This window comes from Callionymus lyra, chromosome 13 (genome assembly GCF_982586985.1).
Source record: "Callionymus lyra chromosome 13, fCalLyr1.hap1.1, whole genome shotgun sequence".
In the NCBI taxonomy this organism is placed as follows: Eukaryota; Metazoa; Chordata; class Actinopteri; order Syngnathiformes; family Callionymidae; genus Callionymus; species Callionymus lyra.
This window is the reverse complement of record NC_141830.1, coordinates 19,823,824-19,850,770: the sequence shown is the minus strand read 5'-3', so window position 1 is coordinate 19,850,770 and position 26,947 is coordinate 19,823,824. Positions and strand designations below refer to the sequence as shown.

General features: G+C 41.2%; 1 protein-coding gene across 3 annotated transcripts in view; it reads left to right on the top strand.

Moving 5' to 3' along the window:
* Window positions 1-26,947, top strand: part of LOC148067682 (nectin-2) — a 126,630-nt gene that overhangs the window by 61,384 nt on the left and 38,299 nt on the right. Inside the window, exon 7 of one of the 3 annotated variants that reach the window (XM_087805102.1) lies at window positions 1,309-6,140. The exons of the other annotated variants lie outside the window; for them this stretch is intronic. Within the exon in view, the coding sequence (XP_087661228.1) occupies window positions 1,309-1,886 (578 nt within the window). The 3' untranslated portion in view covers window positions 1,887-6,140. Of the gene's footprint in view, window positions 1-1,308; window positions 6,141-26,947 lie in introns of those variants that run through there. 3 annotated transcript variants of the gene reach the window in all.

Sequence of the window (26,947 nt, the reverse complement as noted above, 5' to 3'; positions counted from 1 at the left end):
CACTGGCTCCATCACCTCTTCCCTCGTCTCCTCTTTTCCATCCTACTTGCAACCTTATGCTCCTCCATCAATCACTCTCCTCCCCTGCATGGCCTCCACTTGTGCTACCCAACACCCCTCCCCTCATCTCTCAAGCTTCGGATAGAGTGCGTGTGTGGCTTTCCTATCGTCCGCCGTTGCTTTGTGATTTGTTGTGAGCAGAGGCAGATGACGACAGTTGAAGGACAACATGGAGGTTGGGGGGGCGGCGGCGGTGTGGCTGTGAGCGAGGGGACAGGAGCAGCTCTAAGGGAGAAGAGCAAATGTCAGCGTAGAAAGCAAGAAATTCTCAGAAAACCACAGACGCACAGCCACCAAAACCTTCACCAAGTGTGCCACACGCACACGCACGCACACAAACGCACAACTCCGCACAAACTCATGAAACACTAGCTATGTTTACATGGACAGTAATCTGATTGGTAGAGAGGCTTTCAGGTGTTGCGGTTTTGAATTAAACACATTGAAAGTGTTTTTCTAATTCCTCCAAAACTGTTATTTCCTCTACTGACTAATGAAATGGAAATATCCTCCCTTTTCCAAGGTAATTATTTAGTGTCATCTTCATACACAGTTGGAACCAAAAGGGTCAAATAGATGTAATATAATCTGTAAAATAGCACACATGAATTGAATAGAATTATCTGATGAAATGGTTATTATAAAATAATCTTATAGTGGTGTTTCAGTTTACATCGCTGTATATCATCAGTGCTGACCCCTTTAGTGAAGATTTTCTATTGACGATTGTTGTAATTCAACAGCAGCTCATAGTTCTAAATTACAGAATAATTATTGACCCGGTTACTCTTAATAGAACTACATATACGTTGATACTTGTTGAGATAGTAGTTTCAGTAACTCAAAGAACTTCTAGTATTTGCATAAAGTTTATGATTTATTTTCCCATAATGCTTTATACAGTATTTTCTGTGGTTCATCAAATTAGCAGATTTAGACATTAAAACTTTACCTTTATTGTGAACCATGTAACAACTAAACATTATGACAAATATAATTTCAGATTTATTTAATGCACTTTTCTTGTGCACCGTCTGATGGTCAAGTTTTGCTCTTTCTGTCCATGAAAATGTAGCTACTGACAAAATCCACATCCCTAACTTTTCCTGTTTGTCTCTTTTGTTAAATGTCGTGCTTTCCTCTTATTGTCTTCATGTGGTTATATTATTCCTCCTATCCCTCTGCACATTTCCTCTTTCTCAACCACTCTCTTCCCTCTCTCTCCCTTCCCTCTGCTCCCCTCCACAGAGCCCTCTGTGAACCCCTCCAATGCGGGCGTGGTGGCAGGAGCTGTGATCGGCTCCCTCTTGGCCTTGCTTTTGGTGGCCGCTCTGGTGGCGGTGCTGGTCACCCGCAACCGTAGGCAGCAGCAGGGCTACCGGGCCAACGGCGGCACCGACATGAAGACCCGCATATTTGGAGGCGGCAAGAAGACCAGCAAGAACGGCACCGGTGGCGGAGGGGTCGCCGCCGGGATCGGGGGCGGCAACAACAACGGACCCATGTACGTTTACAACGAGAGCTCCGCCCACCAGGGCGAGAAGAACAACCACCACCACCAGCCCCTTAACGTCGGGGGCCGACCCGAGGGTGTCGCCACGACGCCCACCGCCCAAGACATCCTGCTCAGCAGCGAGCTGGATGACGCCGAGAGGAGGAAGTTTGACGAGCTAGAAGAAGACGAGAGGTACGACCACTTCACCGGCGGCGGCCCCATCCTGCAGCTGCGCCCCCCGCAGGATGACATGATCGGCGAGTACATGGACGACGACATGGAGTCCCAGCGCGACGGCTCGGTCATCTCTCGAACTGCCGTCTACGTTTAGAAGGGGGTGAAGCGACACGGAGAAGAGAAGAGGACTCTTGGCTCTCATCCCTTGTGGACGAAGAAGTGAGAGTGAAACCACTTGTATTTTTTCATTTTAATTTTGCGTCTCGTCTTAAATATCGATCGCAGCGCCGCCACAGACTGGAACGGGAAGAAGAATGTGTTGAGGAAGTGCATCCATGTTTCTCTGGTCACTTCAAACTGTAACTCAAACGCAGCGTCCGACTGCCTCCGTGTCATGGTCCACCAGAAGAGTTGTGATCCAAGTGTGTCTGCAGGGGAAGCATGTGACTCATGGATGACGCAGAGATCTGCAGAAATGTGGAGTTAAAAATGGAGTTGTCTTTTTATTTCCAATCTTCTGTGTGGTTTTGTGTTTTATGTTTGGTCGTGACAGCTGGTGGGTAGTAAATATTTAGCAATGACTTTTGAGGACGGAAGAACATCTGTCAGCAGAACCGCTGATCTGCGACTGCTGGGTGTGATGGCGAGCATTCTTCGGCTTTCACCTCAAAATCACCTCTTCGATCCCAAATCACCACATTTTTAAAGACCATTGGCCTCATCGAGGAAACTAAAAAAAGCACCCAAGTTTCTCCGACTTTGAAATGAGTTGCTAACAAGGTACAAACTTTTGCTCTGCGCCTGGAGGTAAAGGATGGTAAACATGAGGATGTGGAATGAGGTGTAGCTGATCCGACAGGGTTATGGGATGGAGAGACATGATGTGGGAAGTGGGACGACTTTAAAGGAGCGTGTCTCTTCCATTCTCTTCCTCCGGTCGTCGGAGCGCTCCTGACAGGAGGAGCTTGATTGGTAATGAGCCGTGAAGTCGCTCGCTTAGCTGGGACCAACAGATTGCAACCACTTATCGTCCATGACGTGGCGCTTCCTTCCTTCCTCCCTCCATCCCTCCACCCCTCTCTCACCACCTCCCCTGGTGTTTATGGCGACTTCATGATTTATCCGGTGCCGAGTCCAGGTCAGGGCCACAGAGCACAGGAGTGTCAAACGCCCCACTTACTCTATTAAAGACGTGAAGGGGTTCACTCTTCCACCCACCAGTGTTCACGTGTTGCCTGCACGGCTCGCAATTTTCTCCGATAATAACACGGCTGCCAATATGACTTATTGAACAAACAGATGTTGGAAAACATCCAAATGGCATCAGTTTGGGAACGAGCTGCATCTTCCTGCTGCAAGTAGATCTCAGCACAGACACTGGAGGCTTCAAAACCTCTGCAGAATCAAACCACATCCCTGAAAATAACACAAACCACGTACGGTTCCTTCATCTGACGTTTGTCAACAACAAATCTGTACTCAAAAACTATTTGTAGATGGGGGACAACAGTTTTTTTTAGAAATGTAGGATTCATGATTGTTTAGATTGACAATGCATCTAAATTGCTAATAATTTATTTTGACTATTTTTATTACATTTTTAAATATACACTTATTCATCTGCTGTAACCTCCATACATACATAATACATATGTGTCAATCTCCAAAGAGGACGCAAAATGTTGATGATGTTGGGCATAATTGGGTAAATGTAGTAAAAATTGATGTTGAGACACTAGAGAAAACCAAACTCAACGTTGTAGCTTGATTCTTTTACAGTGTGCAGATGAGGAATTATCATATCCCTGGTCCCTTTCTGAAATTAAAATGAATTCACAGGACCACTAACAATGCATCATTGACTCTGGAATATTCTCTTATTCTTCTGAACTTCCAACATTTTAAACAGGTAATGAACCAGGACACAAAATGCAGAGTCGTGTGGGCAACACGCAGTGATATTCATGATGCCCCGAGGCTTGTTTCTTGGAAGTCCTTCTTCTAATGATCCACCAGAGGAGCTCAAATATCACTGCCGTCTTAAAAGCTTAGAGTGGACAGTGGCACAAACAATCTGTGCGAGAAACCCTCCTGTCGCTTTGATTCCTGACCTTTAGCTCAGCCCTTTGGCTCAACCGACTGTCCAAATTTTGATTGTGATCCCTGGGATTGTACCGACCTCCGCATCTGGTCACAAGGTCATTCTAGGCGACCCAGCATATGAGCAGACTTGCCCTACTTTCTTAACCTTGGACTCTTGGAATGGTGACATTAGTACAGGTACAGCTGAGACATACATTTTGGGTTGTGAGGTATATAAAAAAAAAACACGATATCCACCGCTGAATCACAACAGAACACAAGATATTTTTGCACTTGTAAGTGTGTGTATACCAGATAAAATGTCTACTACGTGGGTTTTTTTCGGGGTGGACTATTGACGGTTGGTCAAGCTGAACTCTGAACATTGTGGTGTGAGGTATCGCTGTACTATATATGTAAGCATCTTATTTTTCTTGTGAAAATGTGGAAGTTTAAAAACGTGTAAATATCAAATGAGCTCTTGCAGAGTTACCGTAAAAGGGAGTGAAAGCATTGAGAATGTAACTTCAATCATTGAGTGGTTTTGATGTTTACTTGATACATTCTCCACGTTGACCCGTTCACCTGACCACTCCGTGTCACCAAGTTAAACGGTTTCCCAAGATCAGTTCCCTTAATTAATTTTAAACGACCTCCAATTGCAACGACCCCCACTATCAGGACCAAGAAATTCGGCGAAGCTACAAAAGTGCCTCAGCTACTCAACCGTCCAGATATCTTTGTCGCACAGTTCCTCAACTCTACCTTTGGGTCCCTGTTGCTGAGTCACTGCTGATCAATGATCTCACGAAGAGTAGTTTTGTCAATCTAAGGAATCGACAACTAATGCAAGTGGCGCTTTCTTGTTTGACGTCTATCGAACCTAAAATGGTGATTATTTTTCAAGTGAAAATGTTCTTTGTGGACGTGGACGGTGTTTATAGTCGAAGGTGTTTTCGCACCATCAAGCACACGTTTGATTTGCACAATTGTGTTCTTCTGCTAACTGCTCAATTGTCCGCACAAGTGTTGCTTTAAAAAGTGGTGCTGTTGTCGCTTTGGTTCGACTGGCCTGCAGAGGGAGGACGCGTATATAGATGTACGTATAGATATATTAATATACAGTGTACATGTACGAGCGCCGAGAGAAGTTCGCCCACTCACAAACAGCCCTCAGTCGTCCTCATTATACTCCCTCCTACAGCCCAACTTTTTAGCAGACACCTCATACCTGACATCTCTGCCACTGCTTGCTTGGAGCCCACACAGCTCTGCCTGCAAAAACACACACACAACAAAAAAAAGCTGCAAGTTTATTTCTCGGTGGCTGTCGGGAGTGATATTGTGTCCACGGGTCAGGGCGAGTAGCCGCTTCGCTTCTTTGTCTAAACATTCCAGAGTCGACGAAGATGGAGGTGATTCGCCTGTCAGTTATTTTTTCTTTTTTTCTTTTCCATGTCCACACTGTTTTTTTTCTTATGCAGAGAAAATATAGCTTTCAGAGAATCTGACCGCGCTGACCACACTGCACTGCCAGTCAACCTCAGATGCTTTTACAGAGTCTGGTCTTCTCTATATCCAGCAGTTGTAGCCACACAAACAGTTGCTTACAAACATTTAAACTAACTAGTGCACACACTGACACACAACTATCATTGCTTACAAGCACACAATCTTGCCCAAGATACACACACCTTCAGACAAACACATACTTTTCCCCCCCATGTATGACTTGTTAGATTCTTTAAAGTCCTGATCCAGGTCTGGCACAAGGTTTCAAACCGGCCTGAACACAATCCGTCTCTTTCTTTTCTTTCTTTTGCTTCAGTTTCAACTTCAAATGTGCTGACTCATCAAAGCCTTAACATCTCACATCTTACTCACAAACAAACAAAAAAAGAGGCGAAAACCTTCCTGTGTATATAGTATAAATATATAAATATGTAGCAGAGATGAATAATTACTAATTTATGGTGTCACATTTGTGTATTTCTCGGTGACAGTGAAGCATGAAGGATCTATTTTCTCTTACAAAATGTTATTTTGCAGTGCTTTATAATTTATGTTTTTTTTGGAGTGCTTTATCTTGACTGCTGCGCTGTGATTGCTGCCAAGCTGCTGGCAAATGTGCTTCTATACAAATGAACTGTACACACACATGCAAACTTTAACCCCAAATTGTGCATTATATTGACGGCTCTGTATTTTTTTCTTTTTATGTAGCTTTATTTTCTCTTGCAGTAATGGATTGTTTCCACTTGTCATGTCTTTATATATTTTTTTTCGTATTTGATTTGCTATTAAAGACTTGTTCTTTTTCCAAATACGTAACGTTCTGATTCTTCTTGTCGCTCGTGACCCACCGGAGGAGGCCGTCATCGATGGGAGACGATTAGATGCGTAGATTGATGGGGATGTGAAGTGACTCTTCAGTGTGTTGTCGCGCAGCCTTCACACCTCAGTCGCCCCCCCCCCCGACCCGCCTCACTCTCATTTCCTGGTTGGGCTGCTTCTGGTTGAGTATTGATCAAAGCGTTTGCGTGTCAACAAAAGGATGATAACGGGTTTATAGGAAGCTGAGCACCTTGCGATGTCATTCACAGAATTTAATAACACCGACTAAACCCGTCACCCGCTCGCCTCAGATCCGATCGGCTGCGATCAACAGGCTCCTTTAAAAGTTAATAATGAAGCGCAGCCATGATTTGTTTTTGACTCGTCCATCCTTTCAATCATTCTGTTCAGCATCACAAGACTTGGGTCAACAAATATAAAATACCGGTAGTCACTTAAATGTGTGTCCTGCGTCTGGCCCGGGGCTTCCTCCCTCCTTCACATGCACATAACTCTAAATCATGTAAGACCGGAAGATCATCCAGAATAATTTTCACTTTAAGTAAAAAAAAGTCAAGATGTCCTTTAGAAAACACCTGTGCTGTGTCTCAAATCGCATACTTATCTTAGTATACTAGAAGTTAGTATGCATCAGGATAGTGTACATACTAACTAGTACGCAAATTCTCCACAGTATGTCTCAAATCAAACTCTGCTGCTACACACTAACAGGAAATGACGCGACAGCTTCTTCTTCTACTTCTATTTAAGGATGGTTGCAACCAGATGTAGGAACACTATCGACACCTGCTGGCAGCACGTTTTGCAAGTTTGGAAGAAGAAATAAAGAAAAAATATGAGAATCGAAATATTCGCGAGATATTTACGCTGGTATCAGCACCGAAGACGTGTCATCCTTCTACTGCTGCTGAAAATACACCTGTAAGTATATGAATATATATATATATGACCGTTTACAACGTCACTAAGATGGAGCCGTTTAGTGTAGATAGTGTCCATCGAACCATACTCAGTTTTGTGGGCGTTTTAGTGACAATTTAGTGTGTATGGCGCACTAAATTTCGCATACAAAGAATTGAGACGCACTTAAGCACTAAAAATACTAACTTTGAGTACGCTAGTATGTGATTTGAGACACAGCACTGTAGATACTTAACCATGGCAGACTAATGATTGAAGACGCAGATCCACTAGTTGCTCTACATCCTTATCTTGATCAAGGGTGACTCTTTGGATGGCACATTCCCCTGTTTCTGACTTCAAAGAATTCTGTGTATCTGTGTCACAGAGACTCCCAGGTCATTTTTTGCAAGTCAAGTCTGAGGCCTTCGACAACAAGTCCAAGTCATGTCTAAAGTTTTTCACTACAATATCCAGCGTGCTTGGACCACTTCATTGCTATTCGAAAGCATGAACTGTTAGAGAGATCAGTCACAGTTCCTCGGACACAAAAAATGTCTTGCGCTCTCACCGGGGCGACGTCTCCGAGACCTGATGAACCGTCTGTTAATGAAACGTATCCAAATAGTAAAATAATACCGTTTTATTTCGCTGCAACTCCCTGGAGACTCGATGATCAGAGGAGACGTCGCCGCGACCGGAGGAGACTCAAGTTACCGCTGGTCACAAGCTAGTCTCATGCCGGTGCCCTTTACATCATCAGGAGCGGCATTTTAAATGTATACTGTACTAACTGACTACGCCACTAATATGCAATTTAAAATAACACAGGAGTGACTTTTTATGGAGATTTTAATATTATACATTACTATACTATAAACAGCTTTACAAAGTTATTGCAGTTAACTGATGTACAATGAAAATAGTATTAATGTTAAATAATAGTACAATGAAATATCATTTGAAAGACTTGTTTAAAACAAAATGTTTCCTCTAACAACTCGACTGCTTCAATTTTGTCTCGGTATAAGTTCCAAAACATACAGTTGTATGTAGTTTAACACTGGGAAAGGTTGGATGACTAAGATCAGTTGGATTAGATATTAACGTGACTCATTCACAGGTGGTCAGAGACCATGTAACCCTGAGTAAACTGTCTGGAAGGACAATGGTGTGAAAAGCTTTCATGACCTCATGATGCCCTCACGTTGGTATGTCATCATGGTTTCTCTGAAGGGTCCTGGTGTCTCTAGTCCTCTTTTGTACGATATTATTTAACCATTCAAATGAATAAAACGCTCGGTGTAGTACGACACCTTTACATTATTTCTACAGGCTCTTGTTTCTTGTTGGGTGTTCACGGGCTGACTCTGAGAAATGTCTTCCTCTTGCACTTGTTTCACCTCACAGAGGTTTTAGTCACTGAGGCTTTAGGAGACAGTTGGTGTTTTCGGGAATGTTCAGGCCAGGTGGTAATTGGATGATGGAGGAGCTTTACAAAGTTTTCACTTGATTCTTAAGTAAAACAAAGTGGTTTGGAGACTTCTTGGCTAAAGTGCAGCATTCTTGTGTGTAAGTGGGTTGGCATGTGACCGCAAGCGTGCACGTGGGTACACACACACACCAGCACCTGGCTCGGTTAGTGCACGAAAAGTGAACGCACAAATTGATTTGGGCTGCCACGGTCGTGACAGTTGGTTAACGGCAGTCGCGTCGGTGTGTGTCCTACATGTCGATGTGTATTCGAGCGTCAACCTGGCTCCTTGTCATAGTTGGTTTTAGTCCCGCGGCCCTCTACTGACAATGCACAGCTATTTACTGTGAGTCCAGCCCACCATCTGGACCCTCTAATTGCTTTGGATCGGAGGCTGGCGCCATTGAAAAGCACTAACTCGCGCACAATCTGACTTCTTTGGCTAAATATACCAGCACGCCGGCAAAGGCTTTTAAGCCGTGGTCAGGAATCCATGCTTCGACACTTGCTCGTGTCGCACAGACAAAAGGTATGAATGTGGAAGCGGTGACCCAGTAATACACGAACCAGGTCTATCTGAGCCCCCCCCTGCATGGAACCTGGAAGCAAAGCCAAAGTGACAGCCGCTCTATCTTGCAGCAGCAGCATTAGCGCGGCGTGATGAGACTCGCTGCTCTGCCCTGGGGGGCCGGCCGTGTGCCGGTAGTGGCCTTGTCAATTCTGGGTTTTGGGGTCTGTGTTGAGTTCAGGAACAAGTTGAGCGAGTGCTGGAATTCCACACCTGGAAAAAAAGGCTTCTTATCGCTTTCCTTTTGCTGTATGTTAAACTGCAGTGACGCTATTTTAGTAATTTGGCAACCGGTTACTTCATATCTGGTCATTAGAATTCTTCGCTAATGTACGTTAGAGATGCACAAAAATAAATGTCACCGCAGCGAGAGAACACTGATAGACTGCTATTGTAGTGAGCTACAGGCAGGAACGAGGAAGCTTCGTATCTTTTAGCAAACTGTAACATATCACTGAAATAATGAACCTCATGAGTAACTCAAACTGTAGAAACGATAACTAACTAGATGGATGGATAAACATTATTAATCCCTCTGGAGAGATCTCTTGGGAACTTGTTACAGCCCCCCCCTTACTTATGGTGCCAACTACATGACATCAATGCCCAAGTAGAAAACATCAGTTGTCAATCGCTTAGACTTTTTTTTACGGCAGGTCCAGTTTTGAGACATTTTGAAGATAACAAACCTAATCTGCTTCCATTTTGACAGCCTAACATTGTAAAAGATAAAAAGAAAGCAGCATTGCACCTATTGGCTCACGTACGCCCCCTGCTGTGCAACTCACTTGCGTCTTTTCACTGCTGCTATCTGTGCCATTAGCTTAAAGGTCAACTAATGTGTTGATTTAAGTGTATCTTAAATAGATCTTGGACCTCTATTGTACTCATCAGTATGTCTCCGTTTGTGCAAAACCATTTTTTAACCGAAATATTGACATTAGAAAATTATCTTAAGCCCCGCCCACTTTTCAAGCTAAAATCTTGTTTACCATAACATACGTTTGCCCTTTAACTCCATACATCTCTTACAAACATTAGCTTCCTCCTCTGACCACATGTCCCAGGTTAAATTGTAACCTTAAAACTTTTTAAGTTCGTTAAAAAATATAAAGAATATTTAAGACTTGTAAAAGTATTATTTTTAAACCACAATCTAAGGGGTCTAACCAAATTAAAATTATATATTAGATATGACTGTTGTAGAGGAAAAATGCAACGACAAATACAAAGAATAATGATCTTCAAAATGTAAATGGCATCGAAGCTCTTATAAGGGCCGCACTCTGCTCATCGCTCCCTTAAGTGCCTCCCGTTGCCTTGTGTAGGAAACTTGTGAAAGCCAGTTACCACCATAGACAACCTGCTAGAGCTGGGGTTTTGGCACTTAAAGTGAAGTAGGGTGGTCATAATGCATCAGTGAAGACGGTCTACATTAGAGCTCTAATGTTGACCTCAAGTTTCTCACATCTCGAGCCCTAGCAGCCATTAAAAGTACATTAGCGAGTATAAGTCGGATGTTTGGGCGAAGAAAGTGGCGTGTGTGTGCGGCGCGTTTGTTCATGACTGCAGCTTTGTCAGCTAAAGCTTACTGTTGATTAAACTTTGTGTGTGTGAGAGAGAGATTAGCACACATTGCTACTGTGAGCTCTGGGCTGATAACTGCTAACACAATGCTCTTCATTTAACCTCCTGCCCTTCGGCTCCGGACCCGACAAATAAATCCCAGGGCGAGTGATAAACGGTCCAGGCTGTTTCTGGGACGTGAGTGATGGACGCAGTGACCCCGCTGACCACGAGGAGACCAGCAAAAAAATGTCTGACCTCAATTATGAAAATATTTTTCCATTAACCAGCAGCCGCTGTCATACGTGTTAAGATTAGTTATTTTTTAAGATCTAAATGAACATGCTGATGAAGCACTTACCACCCTCTTAACTCAGACCTCGTCTTCTGTCATGGGGGCCACATCCAGCCTCTGAACGTGTTAATGTGGCCCTTCAGAATAAGCCCATGACTGATCAAGTCTTTTAACTTTTTTTAATTATTCATAATTAATTCAAGTAAGTAAGTAATTTTTATTTATATAGCGCTTTTCCAGACCAGGGTCACAAAGCGCTTAAACAATCAAAACAATATTCAATAAAGTAAATACTTTAAAGCTCAAGATAAAACTGATAACACAACAGGAGTTCCAGAAAATCAAGGAAAAGCCTGAACAAATAAGTATGAAAATGCTTCGTTAAAAAGAAAAATTCTGTTGCGGATTTTTAATCTTTTACATCAAAATAAACTGAAAGAAAATTTGAAGAAACCCCTGGTTTTTTGGCACGTTGTCAGTAATTCTTGTTTAATTTAGAATAAAATGGTATACATTTTTTATGCCATGTCTTAATTGCATTTTTTAATACCAGTACTTGACCTTATTTTTTTTTTTCATCAGTACGTGAGCCCTGATCACATCAGACCATGTCATTAACGAAGGATAAATGATGCATTTTGGTGTTTAAAAACCAGTCGTGTATGTTTATTTCATGTTTGCGTCCGGCTCAGGGATGCAGGAGCAGATGTGTATCGAGTGGTGACGCAACATGAAGGTTAACTTCCCACTGTAACGACTTCCCAGACCTTCACACGAGTAATTCTCTTAAAGAATTTTCTGCAACCTCCAAATATAGTTTGAGTCGAATTCATTTTAAATCGATATGCATCCCTGATTCAACGCGGCCCTAGGAGCTGATTTCTGCACAAGTTGTTCTCTGAGCTTCATCTTCATAGTTCAGCGGCAGAAATGCGATCGCGATGAGGACGCGCTGCTTAATCTTTTGTTTCCCTGCTTTCATGATGGGTTTTGTTTTTATTGAGGTTAGCGGTTGGATGTTGAAATACTAGAAATCCCTTTGTTTGAGAATAATTGCGATCAATCTGAAGCTGAACTATCCAGCCTCGGCACTAATCTCTGCCAGGGGAAGGCCGGATTGATTTTAAGATTACACGGTTGTTTGCTATGAAAACCTGATTCTTCTCGTCGCACATGTTTCTTTCGCTGTAGACATTTGGAAAAAGAGAATCGAGATGTTTTGTCGATTAGCACTCGGACAGTTCTTGGCCTCATGAGACATGGGGTATATATTAAAAACTATTGATTTATGGAGTGAAAAATGCCCACCCACTCCAATTATTTCTGCAGACAAGTTGGTTCTGACACTGCTCAGTTCGTCTGAAGCACAGGTGTGTTGAAGGCTGCATATACCTGGATCCAACTGCATTCAGACTTTTTTTTTTTTAAGATCCGAGATCTCTGCTCAGAAATGTTGGTTTGACCTTCCCCTATAATTGACAACATACTTTTTGAAGTCATTAAAATCTGTTGCAGTGAGTTATGGGACTTGGAGTAGTTTGTAGTAAACAGAACAAACATTTTTAACTCTATCCAAAACTTTTTCTCTCTGAAAAGAGACCTGCTGTACAACTGACATTAAATAAGTCTTAAAACAAGAGCTAGAAGTGTGGTTAAAGCAACAATAAATTTGTTTTAAAAGATTGTTTCTGGCACCTCCCAGAGGCGGAGAAGTGTAACTGCATAACATGCCGATTCCACTATCACCAGATAGAACATGAACATTTGTTAACGCGGTGAGAAAATGTGAAGAATGTTGTTTCTCTAAAGTTAATTGTTGCTTACAGTTACTGTACAGTTGAATGGCATCATAGACTAAATATACATGTACTGTATATTAAGGCAATTAAACTTCAGTGAAGAAGCCATTTTGTTTTTATAGATGCAGTATTTTTTTTTGACTAAGAAATCAAATCTATGTTCCCTTATGTTGTAACCAAAATGATTTGAAGAAGACCAAGAAAGCCTCAACTATATTTCAACTTAGCAGGATTTGTTTCCTCACCTGGAGCCCAGAGGGACCAATATAGGCCCTGAGACCAGGTCCAGAGTGTTAACTGGTCACTTTATTTAATGCCAGATAAATTAATCCCTCGAAAGGTTCTATAATACTGAATATTAAATTCTAAAGGTAAATATAATTTAAACTTATGATTCAATAAGCTTTGCTGATTGAAATGTTAATATCTGGGTTTACAACAATCTAGTGATTGTTTGATTTCATGTATTTCCATTCAGGGAAGACTCAAACTCCTGTTGTCTCAATCCAGTCCACGCCAACTCTCTCTCATTTATTTCTCCTTCAAAAGGTCCATGCTTAAATCCTAAAAATACTCTTTCACTGACCGAGTTCAGTTACCAAGTGTATGAAGGTGAAAAGAAGGTGCATTTGAGAAAATGGACATAAATAATCCCAGGAAATCGGAAATTGTATCATTTCTCATCTTCATGCAGTAAACAACAACATCCGATATCCTGGTTTCTGGTTATTCAATTGTGTTCAGACGTCACACACACACACACACATACATACACACACACACACACACACACACACACACACACACACACACACACACACACACACACACACAAGGGGGGGAAGTGAATGCTCCCGTTTCCCCTGGAGGCCCCGGGCTCTTCACTCTTCCTGTCCCGGGCTGACAGGGCGGCGGCTTGTTCTTGGGCGGAAGAAGCTGGACTCCCCTGTGGATCCACATGCTCGGCCGACTGCAGGGAGGGCAGAGGAGTCATGGAGGTGCAGTGCAGGGAGGGGTGAAGCACACAGTACACACTGGTACGAGGAGATGAGCCACATTCTGGCATGAGATTGAGCCAGTTCGGCATGTTTTTTCTTCTCCTGAAAACCCCTTAAACCGATGTTGCAGAAGAGTTTTAGGTTAAACCAGCGTATCTTTCTTCCCTTAATTGATGTTGATGATAAAATAGATAGAAGATATGAAGTGTAACACCTTTTTTATGTGGCCCACAAGAGCCTCGAAGACCAAACGCTACTGCAGATCTCCCGTCTATTGTGATCCACATAGTGGTGTCATCAACGTTTCACCAACTCGTACAGATTTTTGGATGTTTACACAGATACACAGATGTTGCACAACTATTCTAATCCATGCTTGTGCGAAACACATTTTAGAAGAACTTAAAAGCAGTGAAATATGAAAGTGTCCCTTTGGAATTAGTTTTTTGCATTCAAATATGAAATGTTTGAAAATAATAATATGAACAAAACAGTCTAGCAAAAAGTTATCGTTTGCTTTGAACGTCTGCTTTAATTCATTTACTGCTTTTATTGTCTTTTTGCATCAAACCAGTTCTTTATGCAACTGTCTCCAACTTTTAGTCCAGAATATCCGAGGAGCAACATGTAGGGCAGATACAAGTTCGTCAAACATCCACGGTCGTCGCCTGCATCCTGACTCCACAAGAAAACACCAATAAAGGGGGGAAAAAATCTCGGAAAACATTAAATAAATTGCTCAGAGAAACGAAAAACAAATCGTTAAATACATTTTTCTATTTACTTTTGTCTTCAAGTGAATGCAACAGGATATGCTGAATTACGACTTCCAAAAAAAACAACAATTTATACTGTTTATACTTTGGTTTGACAACAACAGGTCACGAGTCTAGAGTCTACTGTACTGTCTCTGTGTGTGTTGGTCTGGTTTAAATGTTGTGTAGAAATGACTTCAGTGCTGTTGAGCAAAGTATAAATGTTCGGTCCATGTCTGCTCTATAAATCCGTCTGATGCAAAGTTGACTAAGGGAGGGGAAGTGAGGATGGAAGGAGTGCATGTGGAGATGGATGAAGTTTTTGCAGCTGTGTTGATTCAGCTTCTCGCGGATCCGATTGTGGAAGAGAGGGAAGGAGGGAGGAACGGAGGAGATTAGAGACGTGACTGACCGCGACCCACCTGCTTAAACATCAGCTTCTACAAACGATTCAGATCCGTGAGGACAATTTATTTAACAAAACGACAAACTTGGGTCAGAATTGGGAGCTTACAAAATCTAGATACATGTACTTTAGATGTATGTGATGATGAGATAAAGGTTCAGTTTTTTCATGTCTTACTTCACGTTGATCTTTCTGGTCTGTGCACGAGGGTCAGCAGGTCAAACATGCCTTCAGGGCCATGTGAAGCTCCGTGTTCATGTCTGAACTGCTCTCCTGGAAGACTTCACTCATCGTCATACCTGGAAGACTATTGTGGTTTGAACCACCCCCCCCTTTATGACCGTGTGTGTGTGTGTGTGTGTGCGTGTGCTTGTGCGTGTGTGTGATGGCGAGAATCAAAGAGATTCATATCTGGTAAAGACTGTGGTTTTTTTTGCCGCTCCTAAGAATAGATTCTCTGACGGAAATTATTTTGATGCTGAGCGCAATCGTGTGTGTGTGTGCATGTGCCACTGTGTGTGTATTTGCCCTGAAGTGCTTTTCAGATCAAATGCACTTGCTGTTTAATTCACCGTCTCAACAGGCAGCTCTCAGAGAACGTGCGCTGCAGCACGTGCTCGTCAGCAAACACAGATACCAAATGCAAGGAGAGACGGATGAATGTGCCGATAAAAAATAATACAAATATTTGGGCTTGTGGACTTGAAGAATCTCTCCCGCTGACAGCCGAGTCTGTGGTAATCTGTGGGATGATTGTGCGTGTGCTTGTCTGCCAAACGCGGCGTGTGTTCGTGGACCAATTACGATTGTACACGGCTGGTGCGCGTCTAAGACTCATTATGGGACTTTCGGCGGAGGATGGAAATAGCGACGCAGCCTGACGCCGCAGACGATTGTCTTGCCGCCGTCGTCGCTTTGATTTAAATGGTTGTTGGTCTTTCATTTGTTAAGTTTAGAAAGTTGTTGACAAGTTTGCCGTCTCACATGTCGGACGGATTTATTCGTCTGTTAATAATGATGACGACCATCAGCACTTCAAGTGTTCACGTGTGTGATCAATGGGAACATTGATGTCTCACAGAGTACAGATCTCTACACTACACGCTAACTGGTCGTTGCTAGTTCATTTGGTTGCCGGTGATCTTTTAACAAAACATAGATCCAGCGATTATTTCATGTAAATCCTCTACAAGATGTCAGCCTGTCGCCCTCTCTTCCTTTGTTACATGTCGAATGTCAAAAGAAAGGTCACAGTGTGTACGTCACTTACTCAGATCGAGAATATTTCAGCACTAGAAGTTCACGGGTGCTAATGGTCCAGGGGCTGAACTAGGTATGCAAATGATCTTATCGATCAATTGATTGGTAAGCGCCAATTTTTCTGGTGCCTAAATTTCCCTATTACGTAACTACTGTATACGTAACATGAAATGCTATCTTATGATATAAATCCTTATGTTATAAAGAAAAAATACAAATCATATTCTATAATCAAGATTTATTCTGGGCTCACTTAAGGGCAGGTAATAACATTTTGGTATCAAACTATTCTGAATAGAATAATTGCTTTGTTTAGTTTAGTCTTTAAGCTATTGTATGCGATTTTAAGTCGAACGATGCCAGTGGACTAAAGTGGTAGAGTTTATACCGACGGGAGACTACATTTCCCATGAGCACTCGCTAAACGTTGCAAAAGTTGCCATGTCCCGGTTTACAGCAGTTGGTTCTATTCTATTGATGAATGAAGGATGATGCCAATGAGGTAATGAATCAGATTGTGGATAATGAAATATTATATGCGTTATGACGGCTTTGTAAATAACATAACTTTAACTTTGTTTTTGTACCGTAATTCGCCCCATCCTGAAAATATTTTTCAGTACAGAAATTTTAAGGTACCCAAACTACCCAGAGCTGCTTAAATTGTGTAACATACTGTGTCTCTTTAAGAATAATATTGGGGCATATTTATGTGCCATTGTAAAGTCGGTAAAATGAGGTAAGTGTTGTCTTGACCTTTCAGATGTTGGCCATTAGAGACTTTTTTTTTTAGACCTGAAGCTTTTACTTGTGCGTTTCTTTGGTGATTTTGGTTTATAATCACCAAATCTTGCAGGTTTTAAATTGTTATATACTATATTATACTAGCTAGCTTATTGCCCAGGTCATTGTCTTTGAACAGAAAGTAGTTTTTGCATAAAACACATTTAAAAATGCTGATTAAATGTTTCACTATTTTGTCTGGTAGTTTCTGTAGATGTATTTGGTGTAATGTTTTGATGTCTCTACTAGATGGTACAGGAAGTACCTGTGGCTGAAAAAAGTGGTTAAAAAAAACCATGGCTCTCAGAGTAAACGTCTCCTCGTATGAGGATACGTGAAGGTTTAACGAGGCTCATTTTGACTGAAAACTGTTTGAGAAAAGTCGGCTTGGTTTTGCCAACACAAAGTAATCAAGATTAAAGTGGGCGAGGAGAGTGGCGGAATAACATTTAGATCATGGACATGTAGGTGTGAGGAGTATTTAAAATGGTTTGCATTTTTGAATGAGTGCTGTGGGTACATGTTGAAGTGATGTAGTAGTCGAGTGTGTCCAGTGGTGTTTTCTTCACTAGCCAGTTCTCCTGTGAAATTCTAGTCTTTGCAGCTTTTTTTATGGGAATTAAAACGGCAAAGACTGGGCACAAAAGAAGACATGTACATGACTCCTGCCGACAGACACATTCATCTGTTCCCTTATCTCCACATCATCCTAGTTGGTTCTCACCTCCTCGGCTCCATCCTCCTCTCGTCGTCTGCTCTGACCTAAATACCGGACGGGCCAGCACACTTTTCCTCTGTTAGTTGGTGTCCTTTTAAACACCGCAGCTAAATTGTTCAGCAGGCTTCTGCGAATTAGATGTCTGAAATATTGATGTCGCCACATGCTCTTAACTCATTTCCGCAACATCTGCAGACGTTTTAAAGTGTAATTTGGGCCTCAAATTACAGAGATCTCGTAATAATTCACCTTAGTAAAAGCACTTTTTGTCGACGTCTGTCGTTGGTCAAGCATACATCATTGGAAGAGTGTCGGCCTGTCGCTTAAATATGAATGTCTGATTCGCTAATGCTCCTTCTGGGTTCAACTTAACTTCACCATATTCCATCTTTGAATGAAACTATTTAACAGAATTAAAACAAAATGGAAAACTTTTTACCCTGCAAGCCAAGGAATGAACCTCAAATTATAATAGATTGGCTTTATGTCTCAGATTTTAAATGAATTAAGTTGAATAAAGCCAAACATTATGTTGGATTGTTCTTGATATAAAACCTTTAAATACTCTAGTCACTAAGATTCCAGGGTTGAGTCAGTACTTGGGTGACTTAGGTCAGTCTGTCAAACTGAGCCTGAGAAACCTGGGTGTTGTATTTGATAAAGACATGTCTCTAGTTCAACACTGTAGAAAACTGACCAGAAACTGTTTCCTTCAACTGAGAAAAATCTCTAAACTTAGGAAAATGTTGTCACAACATGATCTGGAGCTTGTAATCCATGCGTTTGTTTCTTCTCGTCTGGACTATTGTAACAGTTTGTTTTCATGTCTTAACAAGAAGGAGCTGTCTCGTCTGCAGTTGGATCAGAACTCTGCAGCGAGAATTCTGACCCGCTCAAGTAGAAGAACTCACATTTTTCCGGTCCTTAAAACTCTTCACTGGCTTCCAGTTTCTTTCATGATCAACTTTAAAATTCTGGTTCTTACTTTCAGATCTATTCATGGTCAGGCTCCTCCTTACATCACTGATCTGATCCAGCCTTACACCCCAGCTCGGGCTCTGAGGTCTGTGGATCAAAATCTACTGATGGTTCCACGCACACGGCTCAGGACCAGAGGAGAGAAATCTTTTCAGGCTGTTGCTCCTAAGCTTTGGAACGATCTTCCTCTCTCTTTGCGCTTGATGGAGTCTACTGACTCCTTTAAGAAACATCTTAAGACGTTTTTATTTGTTCAGGCTTTTCCTTGAATTTCTGGAACTCCTGTGTTGTTCTCAGTATTATCTTGATCTTTAAAGTATGTACTTTTTTGGGTATTGTTTTGATTGTTTAAGCGCTTTGTGACCCTGGTCTCGAAAAGCGCTATATGAATAAATATTACTTACTTACTTACTTACTTACTCACTGTCTAAATCTGTCGTTACTTGAGTGCCATACTGTAGAGTTAGACGTTGTCAAAAGATCAGTTTGTCATTTGATCTAACATGTAGGTAATATAGAAGTATTGTGTGAAATGATTCAATGTTTAGAACACCATTCATGAAGGCTTAAAGGCACAATTCATACATGTCCTTGCCACCTCAGTTCAGGGGTCTGAATGAAGCTGAGTCACTGTAGTGTCGTGAGACATTTGAAGGACACGAGCACTGAAGATGTCATCAAGCCTTTGACCCCAGTCCTCATTACAATCAAGTCAAGGCGGTCGTCGACTGCAAGTATGCAAGTGGCTATAATGTATGTCGTCTAAAGCATCACTGAGGTCACTAACCTCTGCGGTGAAGCGAGGGAGAGAAGGTTCTCAGCACATGAAGCACATCAACGTCTGCCGTGTCGTCTCACTGTTGCTGGAGGACACGACTTGAATAGGATTGTCTGAAAACAACAAGCCTTATCTGGAGAGAGAGGAAATTAAATGTTTTTCAAAGGTGCCGAACATTTGCGTGACGTGTTTATTGAAACCGTCATTTCCACAACTGGAGACAATCCCTCACCATCACAGCCTCCGTTATAATCCGAAAAGATCTCCTCGGCGCCTCCAACCAGCCGAAAAATCAAGAATTACGCTCCTCTCATTAAACCTTTCTTTGAGAGCGACAACAAGCTGTGGAAATGCAAAAAATGACTCCGGTGAGTTTTGCCGGCTTTGTGAAGCATGCAGGCGTTTCTTTTCTTTCCGTTGTTTCTGTTTTCCGAAAACATCGGCTGCCCAAAAAGTGTTCTGTGGAGAATGCTGCTCCTCTTGTGGCGACTCATCAGTTCTGCAGTCCAGGTGAAGTAGCTGGACAGGATGGTTGCTGGAACCAAGGTGTTTGGCTTAGAGAGGAATGTGACTGTATCAGAAAGAGGTTAAGATCAATCGATCGTCCACAATTTCTGTGGTGGTTGCAGGGAAATAACACGGAGGCGATGATGGACTTCTTGATAAATCAGTGCAAAGTCAGGCTACCTCTGTTCGCAAGGCTCGGATGCAGGATCTTGTGTATGGTCGAGTCCGAAACTACAAACATGAAGTCATAATGCCAGGGTCAAGGTTCAAGTCAGCAGAGCTTAAAGAAGGTATCGGAAAAGTCGTAAATTCTAAAATGTCACAAATACAATCATTTGAGTTTAAGGTCTATTGGCAGCAATATGAACTCTTACATTTTTGAATTTAATATTGCTTTCATTTTGAACTGTCATGACTCGTGTAGTTGACGGATCTAGATTTTATTTTAACCAGGATTTACTAACTTTGTCATGTCACCACCAAACCAGGGTTTTACAGCAGTGGGTCATAGATGGTGTTTTTATACGAAGTAATGTAAGAAATGTAAAACCAGAAACTGTCACAGCAGGAGTTTTTAATCTTGTTTTAGTTTTTTATACTTGGTTTTTACATTGTTGTAATTACATAGTTCTGACATTCAGGACATTTTGTAGCTTGAACATCAAACCAACTTTACATGTTCATCATCAGGGATTCTAATATGCAACTGCAACATGCTCCAAGTCACTGGCCGCTTGACTAGTCATCGGTGTGTAACGCCGGTTAAAGTTGTGATTCATCGGCGCATGAGTCATGAGTCGTCAGTGCAGGATTCTGAGTCAAACCATCAGAAGTAAAGACTGCAGAAATAGACGTGCTGTCGGAGTCCTCCGAGACGACGGTCATCTGCTGAAACGAGGGGCAAAGACCAGCCGCTAGTCATGAGGCATCAAGCTAGATAGTCAAGTATTAGTGCTGGTCAAGTTGAGTCACAGTGGACTCGAAGGTCAGCACCCCCCCCCCCACACACCCCCCCCCCCCCCCCAGGTCTGAGTCACGATTTAAGACGTCAGATGAAGATAACCAGCGCTTTATCTTAACGTTGAAGGAGTCGCACTGAGACTGCTGGCGCACAAGTCATCAGTCAAGATGCCGATCGAGGAGCCCGACTTGAGTCATGAGCTGGTCTGTGATCAATATTTAGCTCCGCCCACAAGTGATGACACTTTCAGGGAGACTTGCTAAAGTGTTCAAGTCGATAGTGTTATTTTGTGTCTCTTTGCACTTGAAATCACCAGAACAGATGGTGTCCTTAACATGGTGTGTGTGTTTGTGTGTGTCAGCAGTTTATTTATCTGTGCAATACACACACTGACCAGGTAAATCCCCCGGTCATTTATCCTCACCACCCCCCTCTTACTGCTGTGCTGCTATATAGATCTGTACGTCGACAACACTGTGTGCCTGCAGACCCGACACACAAATGTATACCATGAGTGGACCGACAAACGTCCCCCCCCCCACCATCTCATTTTACTGATGCCTGTTAATTGTTGTTCCACTTCACTGCTCTTTCCAACTTTCATTAATGTAGAAAATATAGAAGGGAAAAGAGGGATCAAGAAAGTGAGTTTCTCTACCTTCCTCTTCTTTATGCTGACAGAACAATTACGTGGCTTTTTATTTCTTCTGCATGTAGATTAAAAATCTGTATTTCATTTCCATAAAGTGAAAGCACATTGTCATTTTTATTGCTGTAAGACTTTTATTAACATGCAACGGGCTTTCAGGCAATTTTGATTACGTCGACTGCCGATGACTTGTACACCTAATAACCACCATTAGAATGTGACACAATGACACCTTTGATGTCATTGTGTCACATTCTAATGGTATTAATTCTTTTCTTGCAGTACCTGCTGAGTAACATCACCATTTTCCACTCTTGTCACTGTTTAAAACCAGCCCGCGATACAAAGCGATTGTTTTATTAAAGGAGTATTGACACGTCAGTGCCTGCAGGTTGATGAAAGAATTTCCACTTCTTTGACCCTCAATTATTTAACCAGGTTCAGAATGATGCAAGTCTTTCATGAAGGCCGGTTTACGGAAATGGTTTAACACTTCTGAGCAGCGTCACAAACACCGTCGATGCCATCATTTCTTGTGAAAATGTCTCCGTGTGTCATGATGAAAGACATTTTCCTTATAAAAGAGCTTCCGAACTCGATTCATATCTGGGATGTCGTGGGGAAGAAATGGCTATGGAAAAATCTTAAAATAAAAGGGATTTATTTTAAATAAAATACACAATTTAATAATTATGTTAAGTGTTTTAAATGTAAGGCTGAACTCTAGAGTATTAAATGATGATGCTTGAGATAAAGTACTATTGATATCATGCATGTTTTCATTAATAATTAATAATTCCTTTGATTCCAATGATTCCTAAAAGTCCGTATGAATCCTTCTAGATGCCAAGAACCCACTTAAATGTATGCAGTGTCTCCATCCTTTTCCAAACCATAATTCCTTTTTGATTTAACACCAAAGTGAAACCGCTTCAAACATACTAACAATAAATTACATTATGAAAGAATTGCATTAAAACAAATATGAATAAAGACTATTACAGCAACAAGCAAAGCTAAATAAAAATGTAATCTTCGTTATAATTATTACAAAAAACATAAAATCATAACCACTTAATGGTGTGTTTGAGGAGGAAAAAAAAACTTGACACTATGAAAATGATATGTATATTAAAATAAATGTTTTTCTAAAATATCTCAAGTACTTGTATTTAAAGAAAGTTCGTCAATTTCTGACTTTTTTTATATTACCAAAATAAAAATAGGTCAAAATTCAGAAATATTGATATGTGCAGTAACCCTAAAATTAGTCTGATAGTCTACATAAGTCTGTAAATAAATATCAGAAAAACATTTAAGAGAAATACAGTAAATCGTTAAAAAAAAAAAAACTCAAATAATTCTTAAAGGCTGCATTACCTCAGAGAGAGTTTGTAAACGTGAGGCTGACTAGAAAGTAACTGTAGTGCAAGTGTTCATCAGTTCCCTCATGTTGGAAAGAAAGGAAAGTGACGACGGTCCACGGACTGGTCAGGTCTAGCAAAAATGTTCCGTGGCTATATTTAGCAAAGTTAAGCTGAAGCTTGAGAGTCATCAGAACTCTGACCTCATTTATCTGCTTCCTCTGTGAACTTGACGTCTTTGAAAAACCTTCAAAGATTAAAGATGATCTTTTCTTTCCTTCAAGGATTGTTTATGTTGTGGGAGCACACACATGCAGACGAAGGAAACGCTGTTTACGTTGGAGATGTGCGTGAGCCGGTGAGGACGCGGCGTATTACTCGTCTCGCTGCGATGAGCCGGGCCTTGTATTAGGCAGGTTGAGCTTCAGGGGGAATTTCTGAACACTTGACCTGTTTCGCTGAGTCATTTGAGTGGATGGAGAGAAAGCGAAGGCCGGGGATGGGAAGAAGAGGAAGCTTGTGATGGAGAGGCGAGCAGACGAGAGGAGGAGGAGGAGGGCCCGGACGAGTGCTGGTGAAGGAGGGTGATTGGAGGAATGAGTGACAGTGACAAGTGGTCAGGGAAGGAAAGGAGAACAACAGCTGGAGCAGCCGCAGGGAGGAAAAATGAGATGACAGGGACTTCATATTTCTCTTTTCTTTTGTGCTGCCGCTCGCTCTCCGTCTCTCGCTGCTCTCATGCCCTCTCAAGCGTCCCTCATCCTGTCTTTTATTCAGCAGCCTCTCGGACTAGAAATTCTTCTCATTACTCACCGCGTGGACCTCTAAGGCCAATACCAACCAACGCTTGAGAATTCAGCAACAATCGAATATATTTATGCGACTGTTGCTGCCTGTTATTGCTGCGTTCCTGGCCCGACGCTGTCTCTCCACATACATATTAATGGAGAGTTCTTCATATGGGGGACGCTCAGCTGGTGGTCTCCTGCCTCCGAGGGAGAGTTTAAGCCATCTATCTGCATCACTGGCTTTTTAAATTCTGAGTTTCCTCTCCCATCTTCTGGCCTCGAACCCCCCTGCGTGTGTGTTTTTTTTAGCATTAATATATTGGTATTTTTGTTCCTGCTTTTGTCTTACAAATGGTTGTTAATTCTCTGCCTGCAGCTCTGAAGCGTGAGTGGAAGGAAGTCGAGCATTTTAAATAGGAAAACCTTTTAAACTCGATCTAACCTTGAATAATGAAATTTCTGTTTTGGGGGATTCGTTAAAAATGAAAAATAGAAGTCACAAATGAGTGTGGGTGGCAACGTGTGAAGAAGCTCGATTCAGCCAATATATCAAATTAGGCATTTGCTATAAAAGTGATGGAATGCTATCAAAGAAGACTCTGGGAAACAAAAGAAAAAGGTCAGAAGCAGGTGTTTGTTATTCTATCTCGTCTCATTTATTTTGTGTCGTAGGACGCTGGAAAGATATGATTCCACCACATGTGGCCGACCACAGAGCAGGAAAAGAAATTGTTAGATCTTTTGACTTCATGTGAATACAAATCTAATGACTGCATTAATTCAGAGGCTCATCTCACTCTGAACAAATGGGTCCTTTATTGAAGATTCTCTTTCTTCTGATGAGTGCAAACTTAAAGATCAACTGATGATGAGTAGAAGCATGAATACAAACGGTTTGTATTACATAGAAGACTAATGTGGTATCGTTGGTCTGATCCCCTTCTGATGTCAAAATATACCCGCAGGTGAGAGAGTCACCTGTGTTTCCAGCTCCAACTGTTCAGGAAAGTGACATGTCCATAACTGACAATTTCCTCCGCTGTTTTAAAAATAATCCCTCAGTCAAGTACAAGGATATTCTTCATGGACTTTGTTGTTTCTAAGGAAAAAATGCAATATTCAGGATTCCTTAACTTCATTTTCTTATATTTCTAAAATAGTTTGGATAAACCTGGAATTATTGAAAATACCATACAAATCATTTATTCATTTAATATGTTTTGTAAACAAATGTACATTATTTTATTACGAAGAAACCTATTACAAATATAACAATTTGTACATACAAAAGAAATAAAAAAGAACTCCCTACTCTTTAATAAAATACTACATTCATATCTTTGTACCCAATAGTACATAATAAAACATGATATAGTATATTATGGTAAATAACAATCCCCGTGAATATACATCATTTTTAGATGCATCCACATTATCCTCATATATCACACTAGAATGTACTCGTTTGATCAAAATGCTTCCCTTAAACCATTAACTTCCAACCCTGTTCTCACGCACACGCCTGCTCTAATCTATGTAATGCTTGTCTCAAGTTGTTTACTTCTGCAGCTCTACGGCTGCCACGGAAGCTAAAAGCACACGCAGATGTTTTGTTTGCCATCACCATAGCAACTTGATCGCACTCGCACAGATATTCCTCACTCGCGTTATATTACAATTTACCCTCTTTAAATAAAGTAAATTAAATAAAGTGTTTTAATTGAGTAAATAAATATAAGTATGTATTGTGCACACACACACACACACACACACATGTTAAAGAATATCAGTATAGAGATGGAAAAGAAAGGGGGAAAAATGTGTGAATGGAATCCAAAACATTTATCAACCCCCAGACTCTTTACTGCAATTCCAGCCGTCCTCATCATCGCTCAAGGCTCGGTTCACCTGTCCTCTCCTGTCTAGCTTTGGTGAGAAACAAAACCAACAACAATGAAAAACGCAAGGGTTTGAATCTAATCAGCATTAATGACTCTTTAAATGTCGTATCAGAGCATAGAGGCCTTTGCTTTAAAGGCCAATAAGTCTTACTTTGAAAGTATATGAATAATTCACATGTAAGTTTCTCAGCAATTAAGTGAATCTGATGTTTACATAGCAAGTTATATTTAGTGCAAGAAATTAATAATTCATGTTCCTTTATATATTTATATTTCTTAAATAATCTGTTGCTGAAAATAGCCGCCTCATGAAATGCAGATCAAACATGTATAATAGCATATTATACAGATCTACAGATCCTGTGGAGTCAGTGAGTGTTTGTTGCAGCCAGCGGTAGTCGGTGCATGATATAAATATTAAACTTGAGATATGAGCTATTTATGAATATAAAGGAGTTTAACTGTGGTCGGCCATATGTGTTGTCGGGAATTGGATTTTGGACAGAAACTGTAATGAAATTCTTAACAGACTGAAAAATTGATTTAGATTTCATGATTTTTCTTAACCTTTATAAAAAATCCTGACATTCAGCATGTATAGAAACATGTTAACTACACAGTAGTGCTGGGTGATGCAACGACAATTTAAACGACACTAAATAACTGTTACGTCTAATATTGTGGAAGCGAGCTTTGTGGCGTAGAAACCTGTGATGGTCGTGAAAATATCCTGCAAATGTGTCGTCACGTTTATGAAGATGACTCATTTGTAGAACCCTCACTCACCATATGAACTATAGAGTTGTATAAAGATGTGGACCTAGTACCTGGGAGGTAACCAGTCCGTTACTGAACCACTTTTTTCAAGTTGATCTGTATCAGCGCTCATATTTCAAATGCCAGACTCTGGTCAAGGTTTTGTAGGTTTTGTACATGGTTTGTACATCGTCTGTGTACCTTCAGTTCATTCTATTTTATTATACTTTAATATTTAGTGAAGGAAGTGAAGGTTCGTTCATGTGTGTGAGGTTCATGGCTGGTGACGTACTGACTCCTTTTTAAGAACTTTACAGCACATCTTATTTAACTCATTCACGCCCATGTATTTAACTTAACATTAACATCCTTGTTCACACCAGCATCCTTCTGATTCTTTAAAAAATACTTATTAAAGATCATTAGAAATAACCTGGTTCATCCCTTGAGGTGAGAAAGAGTACTGCATCTGTTCTACATCTACATGCACTTGATTTATCAGCAGCGACATTTCTCACTAATACATTGAGACATTTACTCTAGAGATCTATGCTGTGTGAGTAAGTAATTTATA